The 11,017-nt window shown below is 45.9% G+C and overlaps 1 protein-coding gene across 2 annotated transcripts in view; it reads right to left on the bottom strand.

Moving 5' to 3' along the window:
- USP12 (ubiquitin specific peptidase 12) overlaps positions 1 to 2,613 on the bottom strand; it is a 94,187-nt gene extending 91,574 nt beyond the window's left edge. The window contains exon 1 of one of the 2 annotated variants that reach the window (XM_003797625.3): positions 2,330 to 2,613. In XM_003797625.3, coding sequence (XP_003797673.1) covers positions 2,330 to 2,377 — 48 coding nt within the window. In that variant the 5' untranslated portion in view covers positions 2,378 to 2,613. The remainder of the gene's footprint in view (positions 1 to 2,329) is intronic. The other variant, XM_023517760.1, reaches the window with a different exon arrangement.
- Positions 2,614 to 11,017: the final 8,404 nt, after the last annotated feature.

Below are 11,017 nucleotides of genomic sequence, written 5' to 3'. Positions count from 1 at the left end.
GAGGCAGGAGACTCGCTTGAGCCCAGGAATTGGAGGTTGCTATGAGCTGAAATGCCACAGCACTCTACCCAAGGGGATAGCTTGAGGCCCTGCCTCACAAAAAAAAAAAAAAGAGTAAGAATTAAACCAAGCATAGCGGCACATGCCTGTAATCCCAGCACTTTGGGAGGGCAAGGTGGGAGGATCACTTAAGGCCATGAGTTTGAGACCAGCCTGGGCAACACAGCAAGACCTCTGTCTCTACAGAAAAAATTTTTCAAAAGACTGCGTACTAAAACTTCGAGATAGTTAAGATTTTGAGAGTACATTAGAATGTATTCAAATATGACTACTACACACCCCATTTTAATAGTACCTTTGAAACAATCTCATTTGGTCAGGTACTTTCCATATTTGCTAACAATATACAGACATGTAATTATTGTACCTTGAGTGGATGCCCTAGAAAGAGTTTCAGCATTTCACATCTTTGAGATCAGAATCCCACTTACTCAATGTGTGACCTTGGCAAATCTGTGTCTTATTGTCCTAATATGATTTTGGCATATATTTATTAGTGTTTATTGAATACTGTTTGTCTCCATCAACAATGTAAACGCCATGACAGCAGAGACTGTCTTGATCACTACTGTATCCCCAATACTCACCTCAAGTCTCTAAGACTTAGTAGGTGCAATACTTCAGTGAATGAACAGTAAAGAGCATCACACCACTCCTGAAACCTTAGACTTCCACAATGAACTATGACCCCATGACCTATGTGTAACTTAGCAATAGGGCAATAACAGCAAAAGCCCTAATTATCACATTTTTGGAGATTTAATTGGCATATCTAAAAATAATTAGTTCAAAGAATTATCGGAAATCATTTTAATGTAGTCCCTTTAATACCAGTGCTTTCCTAAAATGTAAATTGTGAGAACAGCAATCATCCATGGGGGATTTAGCTTCAATGATTCATTCTTTAGTATTTCTTTAAGACGGTAGATTTTAAGTCCACCTGATTTCAGCCATGTTTTGCACTATTCCTCAGCGTGCAGTAAATATGCTTTTATAGCATCTTTCAGATTTGATTCACCACTCATTAAAGAAAAACATATAAAATGTACCACCCTTAGATGGAAGACTGCTTGGGGATCTCCTACATGAAAGCGGTTGCATTTTTTTTAAAAGGAGCATTGAGACAAGAAACCTAAGATTTCGTAAGTCTATAAAACATAACCACCAGGCCCACATTGCAAAGAATAACTTTTTTCGATGATGACTCATAAATTAGGATCCCTACTACCTGTAGCTCATAAGGAGCTAATGAAACGAAATTGTCTCATCATATGGAAAACTGTGGTCCTTCTGGCCAAGCACAAAACATCAAGTTTTAAACACGCCCACGTTTTGCTTAATTCGGGACTTTCAAAGAGCATTAGCACTCTTCCCTTATGGTCTATTAAAAAGCCCTAGTAAAACACAATCGCTCTTGGAGCCATTCTCTGTACAGACATACGTACAAGCCACATTACAGATGTGTCTGGTGTATTGAAGTAAACAAATGACAGGAAAGCTAATGCTGCTTTCCAAGATTAACGCGGATTCCCAGTGACAAGACTGCCACCTGGACACATGGCTGGAAACGAGAGAGCTCGTGCTTCGCCGAGAGTAGAAAATGGAGAAAATTTCAACAGCACTTAAAGTTTCCACCTTCACACACACCCCTTTCCCCCAGCACCGGGTCGGGAAGCCCGCCTCGCCAGCGGCGCTAGGAGGAAATCTGCACTTGACTTCCGTCCCCTCCTGGGCAGGAATAAGAGCCAGCCCACCCCGTCCGAGACCCTTCCTTCCTGCCTGCAGACCCCCACCCCGCCGGGGACACCTCCCCTCTCGGAGCACCACCCAACGGAAACGGAGACGGCGCTGCTCCGCGTCCCCTCCTCTGCGACCCCAGCCCAGGGCCGCGCTCCGGCAGGCGCGTGCCCACCCCCCGTTCCTCCACAGGCCGGGTGCGCCCGGCCCTCAGCCCTGCGCCGCGGGAAGGCGTGAGCAGTTAAGCCGAGGGCTCCGAAGGCCGGCCCCGCCGCCCGCCACGTCCAGGGCGGTCGCCCCCTCACGGCCACCCTCGCGCCGTCCCGGCCCGCCAGGCGACTTCCCCTCCCCCGCCGCCGGGGGCAGCTAATCCCCCGCGATCCCCGCCCGCGCGCCGTCCAGCCGCCCCCGCCCGGGCCGACGGACCCAGTGCTAGGCCCCGCCGGCGGCCACTGTGAGGGGCGGGAACCAGCGCCGCGCCGCCTGCCGGAGCAGTCCTGGGTCGCCCCCAACGCGCGGCCGCAGCACCTACCATGGTACAGATGGAGGCGAATTTGGAGACTGTCATTAGGATTTCCATCCGCCCAGCGCCATCTTCCACCCAATCACAGCGGCGGCGGACGGGGGAGGAGGGGAGCCGGGCCGCCGGCTCGCACCACAGCCAGCGGGCGGACCCCGAGCCGCCGCGGACCCACGCACCGGGCCTGCTGGGCTGCCGCTGCCGTCGTCGCCGCCGGCGCTCAGGCACTCCCGGCCTCGGGCCCCTGCCCCCGCCTGCCTCCCGCCCCCGGCTCCGCCCCGACGCAGGGCGCAGCTGCTGCCTCAGGGCCCGCGCCTGGCCGCGAAGCCTCCCGCTCCACACTCCGCCCAGCAAGCTGGGGAACCGGCTCCGCTAAGGCCCTAATGCCCGGTCTGCCAGCAGCTGCACGGCCCAGCGGCGCGGCCCCGCCCGTGCCCGGACCGCCCCGCCTGCCGCCCCGCCCACCCTCGGCGCCCGCCTCCGCGGCCCTACCGCGGGTGCCAGGGAACTCGGGCCCCGCCCCTCCCCGCGCGCGGCCGGGGACGGGGCTGAGGGCGGGCACCGCCTCGCGTTCGCTTCCCTCGCGGTCCTAGAGCCCGCGCCCCTGTAGAGGCCGGCGGCGAGGAGGCGTCGAGCGCTGTCGGGGTGGGGGCGGTTTGGGAAATTCTTGGAAGGGACTGACTCGCAGCCCCTTGCCACGGGCGAAGGGACAGCTGGTGCCCGCGGCCAAAACAGAAAACGGACGATAACTCTGGGTGGGGTGGGAGGAAACTTCCTTTAGTAAGATTAAGATATTCCGGGCTTACGTCCCAAGCACTTGGTTTGTTTCTTTTTATATACCTAGTGTATTGGGTGAATCACCTGGGTCAAACACCAGAACTTAGAAAAGACAGTAATTAAATTAAAATGAAGAGGCGAAGAACATACAGATGTTTGACTCTTTGAATTAAGAAGAAGGCAGGTAATGGAAGGGAGCAAATCCTGCCCTCCTGCCTGCCTCTTGACCATAAATTTGGAATGTATTTCTAAATACCTGCACAATAGCTGCAAAATAGGGACTATCTCAACCCAGCAGGGATGATATTACCACAGACAAGAAGCCCCAGCAGTGAGAAAATGTCCCGTGAGAAATACGTAAGCAGTGTTAGCTAGTTTGATGGATAGTTCCTCTTTTCTACTTTAATAAAATTCATCAGTGCACGTGTTGTTCATGTCTGGCAGCTCAGCTTTATTTTTTGCTATCTGAGAAAGTAGTTCAAGTGAGTAGAATAACTTCATGATGAACTAGTGATGGGGTACTTTTCTGGGCTGAGGGTCTGAATTCAAACGAAGCTCTAAAATCAGGGATCCTTCACCTCACAGACTCAAAGCATTCAAAAAAACAAAGCAAAGCATTCAAACAAAACTGAAGTGAAAAATAGATTTCTGGTACATGGATTCTGTTTCCATAGTGATCTCATTACAAGCTTGCTTGGGGGGGTGGGGGGAATGCAGAATGAATATAGCCAAGTCCCATGGTGCCAGGCCTGGTTCTCCAGCTGCTTGCCTCCATGGAAGCTGAGGCCCCTTCCTCTTTGCCCTGATACCCAAGCCAGGGGCTTCCCTCCATGGGCTTGCAGGTGTCACCAACCTGAATCCTTTTTTGCTGTTCAGATGTGTGCTTCTGCATCTTAGACCTGTAGGCCCCTCCTGGACCTCATCCCAGTGTAAGCATGCCCCTGGACCCTGCATGTCTTGCCATTTTGATCAATGTCTGTGGTCATCCTGTCCGCCCCACTTGCTATTCTGCTCCTCCAAACAGTTTTAATGTGCCAGAATGTGAGCCTTGCCTCCATCTATACTGCCACCAATATGTCTCCTTGTCTATAAATCCTAACATCACAGGAACAAAATCTACAGCTTTACACATATGTTGATATAAGACCAAGGCTTTCAAAAATGTATTTCTGATAGAATTAACTACAGTTAATTGGGTGTCTAGTTGATAACTAGAGCCATCTAAATTCACAGGTAATGTTGTAGACCCTAACTACAGAGCCTCACAATGCCTTGTCTCCCCCCCATGGTTGATTGGAGAGTCACAAACGAAAAGATTCTCCGACATGCTAGGTGTTGTACTGGGGTGGTCTTTACGTAATGAAGATGGAGATTAAATTTGGCTAAAACTCCACACTTTTGCACCCAGAGCTTGGAAAGGGTAATCTGATTTTAGAGCACAGTTTTTAGCTGCAGCTGTATCTGCTTCACAAAGAGCTTCATTGTGCCTAGCAAAAGATGTTTGTGTACAACTGACTCCTTTCTGGCCTTTCTGAATGTGTAAGCTGCAAAATATACCCAGATATCTCCAGGGACCAAGCAAGTAAATGAACGAGGGCCAACCTTAATTGGTTTGGTTAGCACAGCATTTTAAAATGTTTTCATTTGAATAACTTCACACAATCCTGCACTTTCCAATTCCTTATAGGCCACCTCATATTTGCTATTATTCATCCTGTCTCCAGTTTACCATAAGTCACTTCATATATTTCTACCACTTTCTTTCTCCCTTAAGGCATGTGGGTTTGCAGCAGTTCACACATATTGAGCAAAGCTTTACTTGGGGGGGGGGGCAGAAAGTGGTGTGGAGGGAACAAAGAAGGGTCATAAGACATTCATTATGACAGGGATTGAATATTGCTCTGTGCACTATGAGGATTGATCCAATCCTTACCACAACCCAGTGAAGCAGGTGTTATGATTATCCTCACTTTCTAGATGAGGAAACCCAGGTATGGAGATAACGTTCCTAAGGTTGCACAATTAGTAACAACGGAACCAGGACTTGAACTTGGCTCTAAAGGCCAAACTTGTATCCTGTCTGCTTTCCTGGCTTTTTGTTTGTTTGTGTTTTTGTTTTTGTTTTTGAGACAGCTCTTGCCCTATTATCTAGCCTGCAGTGAAGTAACCTCAAACTCCTGGGCTCAAGGATCCTCCCACCTCGGCCTCCTAAAGTGCTGGGATTACAGGTGTGAGCCACCTCACCTGGATTTTATAAAAGTACCTCATTTCAATTCTGGTAGGATATATAGAAGTTTTAGCTACAAAATATACTCCAAGAGTTATTTCTTTGTCTTCTTTTCCTCACCTGTAAAATAAGGGTAATAATTATGTCACACAGATAAAAGATAGGGAATAAAACATGGAGACGTGTTTAGAATCATGCCTGCCACTCAACTCAAAGTGGAGAGCTTTAAACATTCAAAGTCAACATTTTAAAAGTCGGAGTGGGCAAACACAGCACTCAGGTCACTGGTTTACTCCCTCAAATTTAATGAGCCCCTGCTATGTGCCAGTCACCTAGTTTGTACTTTAGATACATTTTCCAATGTAACCCTTACAAGGATCTTGCAAATCCATCCTTTCATGCTTATTTTACACATGAAGGAGTACAACATTCATCATTGCACTCCTCAGCAAGTGCAGGGCCAAGATCCACACCCAGAGTTTCTCCCCTGCCTTTTGACAGTTGAATGAATCAGCTTTCTTGGTAGTATTAATTAATATCACCTAGCCATAGAGCAGTAAATGTCAATCCAAACAGCAATGTTCTTTTTTGTTGTTTGGTTTTTGTTTATTTAAGACAGAGTCTCACTCTGTTGCCCAGGTGGGGCTGTCATGGTCTCAGCCTAGCTAACTGCAACCTCAAACTGCTAGGTTCAAGTGATTTCCTGCCTCAGTCTCCAAGTAGGTGGGACTATAGGCACCTGCCACAATGCCTGGCTAGTTTTTCTATTTTCAGCAGAGATGCGGTCTTGCTCTTGCTCAGGCTGGTCTCAAACTCTTGAGCTCAAGTGATCCTCCCGCCTTGGTCTCTCAAAGTACTAGGATTACAGGCATAAACCACCACACCCTGCCGTAGTGCTGTTCTTTTGTTGGTTTGAATCAACAAATCAATGACTTACTTTTAAACATTGACTTCTCCATTCAGACAAGTAAAGCTAAGTTATCTACACAATGTACATATGCCTGACAGATGCTGGGCAGGATAGCATATAACCAATATGTCAAAAATTTAGTCATTATTTAAATATAACTTTAAAAGAAGAAGGCCAAAGACACATCCTTGTTATACTCTATTTAAAACAGAAATGTAGGCTCAGCATCTGTAGCTCAACCGCTAGGGTGCCAGCCACATACACAGGAGCTGGCAAGTTCGAATCCAGCCTAGACCTGCCAAACAACAATGACAACTACAACCAAAAAATAGGCCAGTGCTGTGGCGGGCACCTATAGTCCCAGCTACTTGGGAGGCTGAGGCGATTAGGAGAATCGCTTAACACCCAGAGTTTGAGGTTACTGTGAGCTGTGACACCATGGCACTCGGCCGAGGGTGACATAATGAAACTCTGTCTCAAAAAAAAGAACAAAAAACTGACATGTAGACACACCCAAGGGAAAAAGATTATGGGAAAATACTGGAAGAAGATGTTCATCTACAAAAGATCTCAGAAGACACCAAGGCCCCTGACACCTTGACCTTGGACTTTTAGCCTCCAAAACTACATGAAATTAAATCTTCCTGTGTAAACTAAAAAAAAAGCAACACACACAATTGAAATGTGGCTTCATTCATTAAAACAAGTAGCTATGGATTATCTACTGATGAATAAGAGAAATCTGTGCCCTCCAGGAAGGACACAGACCACTGGAGTAGTCAAATGACTTTTATGGAAAATGAGCTGAGAGGATGAAGAACCAAGTGCTGTTAGCTCTGAGGAGGGTCCTCTTGCAAGCTCTACCTGCAAAAGGGAAAAGCTTGAGGACAGATTCACATCTGGACTAGTATGATGAAAGGTAGGGGTGAGGGACAGGAGAGCAAAAGCTGCCTGCATAAGTGCCTGCTGGGAGGAGCATGGGATGTGTCCATAGCTGGAGCGTGCAGTGTGGCAGGGAGTTTGTGGAGATGAGTGTGGAATATCAGGAAGACAATCTGACCTATAGTGACACCAGCAAATGTTTTGGTCTCTGGGAACTCCACTGTCCTATCCACCAGTAATAAGTGGTGGAATCTGCCTGCCTTAAAAATTTTCCAGGCCGGGTTCAATGGCTCAAGCCTATAATGTTATCACTTTGGGAGGCAGATGTGTGACAATCACTTGAGGCCATGGGTTCAAGACCAACCTGGGCAGCACAGCAAGACTCCCATCTCTACAAAGCAAAATTTGTTTGTTTATTTATTTATTTATAGATAGAGTCTCATTTTGTTTGCCCTCTGTAGAGTAGCATGGCATCATACATAGTTCACAGTAACCTCAAACTCTTGGGCTTAAGTGATTCTCTTGTCTCAGTCTCCCAAGTAGCTGGGACTACAGAAGCCCACCACAATGCCCAGGCTGTTCTTGAACTCGTGAGCTCAAGCAATCCACCCAGCTCAGCCTCCCAGAGTGCTAGGATTACAGGTGTGAGCCACTGCACCCAGCCCTCAAAATCTTTTAAATTAGCCAAGCATGATGGCCTATACCTGTAGTCCAAACTACTCCGGAGACTGTGGTGAGAGAATCACTTGAATCCAAGAGCTCAAGGCTACAATGAGCTTTGATGACACCACTGTACTCTAGCCTGGGCAACAGAGAGAGACCTTATCTCTAAAAAAAAATACTGGATCCTTTTTCTTCTTAATATGAATTCGAAATTAATTTGAGACTCAGCATGGCAGAGAATTTCAAAAAGACATCAAACTAATAGATCTATCACTAAGGAGAAAACTTTGAATCTGGTGGACGCAGATGTATGCCAAAATATTTTCTTTGTGTACTTAGCTTCACATTAAGCAGTGTCTGACTGAGTAGAGGAGATGGACAAGACTCTGGTGATGATAATGAACTCATTTCAGCTGTTAAGCACAAGTTCAAACCCTGCTGAGCTTAACGTGAGGAAGGGATGCTTTTACAAATGTTTTCAGTAGCCACTCTTTTCTTCCGTGGAAACAGGGAGGCAGAGAGCGAGAGCACCCTAAACTTTAGACCCCATTGACAACCTTGGATACAAACGTTACTCCTTCTGGCCACACGATGATTCAGCAATATACAGTAAACCCAAATTCCATTTATTTAGTCAATAAATACCTGCTGAGTGCCTCTGACTTGTGAAGGCTTTCTGGTAGACACTAAAGAACAAGGGTTACCTTCAAAAGGTTAGACATCTAATTGAAGAAAGAAGATGTATACACAGACAACTTTAAATTAGACAAGTACAGAGGGTATGACTTACAGCATTACATGGGTTTTAGAGAAGACAGTGATTGTTTCTTCTTTAAATCAGCAAAAATGCTTGCACATGCTAAAGCCTTCCACTTCCTCTTTCTCCTTCCTTTTTTCTCTTCTCCTCCTCCTTCTCCTCTTTCTCTGTCTTTCCAGCTACATCTCATACTCCCGTCCCCTCATCTACTATGTTTGTCCGTTTTTCCCCTTTCCTTCTCCCTGGAACACTGCGCTTTTTTCTTTGCAATAGCCTTTTTTGCACTGGACCTCAGCTCGCGTGTCACCTTCTGAAGGAGACCTGTCCTAATGCCTGAGCGCCCTCTTCTCAGTGTGAACTCATGAGAACTGGGAGCGCGTCCATTGGTATAGTTCTGTTTCCAGCGCCTAGGAAAGAACAGTTAGTACTCAAGAAATGTTTGTTACTGAGTGAACCGAAACTAATAAATACCTACACTTCAGTGTAACTCCAAAGCAAATAAAATAATTCTGATACAAAGAGGTATTTTATCTTCTCTAACCAACACAATAAATTAGAAGGCTCCTCCAGTACCACAAGATATTCTGCCTGCTCGGGTTGGGGTTTGCCATTTCTCCTTAGCATTTGCTCAGCTCTAAGATAAAGTTCATCAGAACGAAAAAAAAAAAGCACAAGAAAATGCAACATCCTCTAGACTCCAAAAAGCCCCCAGAGCCTATGTCCAACTTCCTCAGTCTAACTCTGATTTTCTTGTGCCTTAGAGTTTTTTTCTTGGATATAGTGTCTACCCTCTCTCTGTTTTCTTTTTCTTAAATTTCTCAGAGGAGTTTTCTGCATGCTCTTATGAATTTTTATGTTTGGAGTTTATATTGGCAAAGTTTGGCTCTAACTTGTTATGTTATTGTCACTTTCACATTCAGATTTGCATTTTAGCACCCACAGGGCCTGTCTGACATTTGGCCTTCATCAGCGTAAGTAAGGCACCTAGTGAGGGGTACTGTGCCACCTGGGGGTGGGGGCGTTTCCTGAAATGTGCCAGCTGTGTCCTCAGTTGAGGGAAATAGACATGGCTTCCACTTCTTCTTTTTTAAATGATAGTCTGTTGAAATAGCTAAGCATTGCAATGTGAAGCAAAAGCAAAAATTCCCAAATCTTACCAAGTTGTGCATGGTGGCTTAAACCTGTAATCCTAGCACTCTGGGAGGCCGAGCAGGTGGCTTGCTATCTCCGATACACAAGAAAATTTACTGGTGATTTTCTGGAATTGAGGAAATAAGAAAGGATGAACCAGGGGACAAAAGCAGGAGAGAAGTTTACTATATACTTTTTTGAGTTGAAAATCAGGTAAATGTATAAGTATTTCAAACATTAAGTAAATTTGAATGCTTTTAAAACCTAAAAGACAAATGTATGTGACATTATTTTTAAATTACTAGGGCATAATTTACAACTTTCTTTTCCTTTTCTTTTTATTTTGAGACAGAATCTTATCCTGCTGCCCAGGCTAGAGTGCTGTGGTAGCTGTGGTATCAGCCTAGCTCATAACAACCTCAAATACCTGGATCCAAGCAATTCTCTTGCCTCAGCTGAGTAGCTGGGACTATAGGTGCCTGCCATGACACTGGCTAATTTTTTCTATTTTTAGTAAAGATGGGGTCTGGCATTTGCTCAGGCTGTCCTCAAACTCCTGAGCTCAAGCAATCCACCCATTTGGGCCTCCCAAAATGTTAGGATTACAGGTATTAGCCACAGCACCTGGCCAACTTTTTATAAATAACTTGTTATGAGCCTAGTTTAAATAGGATTCCTGTCTACCTAATAGAATCTACACTTGAACTTCAACACTGCTTCCCTAGGACTCTCTTAGAGCTCTTATCTTCTGCCTTCATTGGCTTTGACTCTTCTAGTAAAGAAAGTCAACAGTCTCTTTACCCATGAATTAGAGGAAAGGCACTTATTTGCCTGCTTTAAGAGGGATAGTCTTGGGTTCCTTTCCAGCCCCACCACCAAGAGGAAGAAGACATGTGGAAAGTGAGAGGTGGGAGGAAGGGAAGTGAACTCAGATATTTCTCTCTGTTCTCATGTTTCTGGAGCTCCATCCTCAAGACTCAAACAGAGAAGAGATGCGATGATCACCAGACCATCATGTGATGACACGTCATTATGTGCCCACAGAGCTGTCCTTCTAAGCGCCTCTCCATCTTAACCTTCTCTGGTTTGTTTGGTTAGTTTTTAGGGGAATTTGTTTTAGCCTTTCCCAATTCCATCTTATCAATTCTGCTAGGTATGTTGTGCACTGAAATTTACTTTAAAAAAAAATTGCACACAGAAGTAGATATATCTGCTGTTGGGCACAACTTTGAGTTTACACAAATGACAGATTTACTAGATTTGTTTTTAAATAGGTCTTTCAGGCTCGGCGCCTGTAGCTCAACCGGCTAAGGCGCCAGCCACGTACACCTAAGGTGGCGGGTTCGAATCCCC

This window comes from Otolemur garnettii, unplaced genomic scaffold, assembly GCF_000181295.1.
Source record: "Otolemur garnettii isolate 467f Iridium unplaced genomic scaffold, OtoGar3 scaffold00120, whole genome shotgun sequence".
Taxonomy (NCBI): Eukaryota; Metazoa; Chordata; class Mammalia; order Primates; family Galagidae; genus Otolemur; species Otolemur garnettii.
Note: the sequence above shows the minus strand (reverse complement) of the source record. Positions and strands in the feature narration are given on the sequence as shown.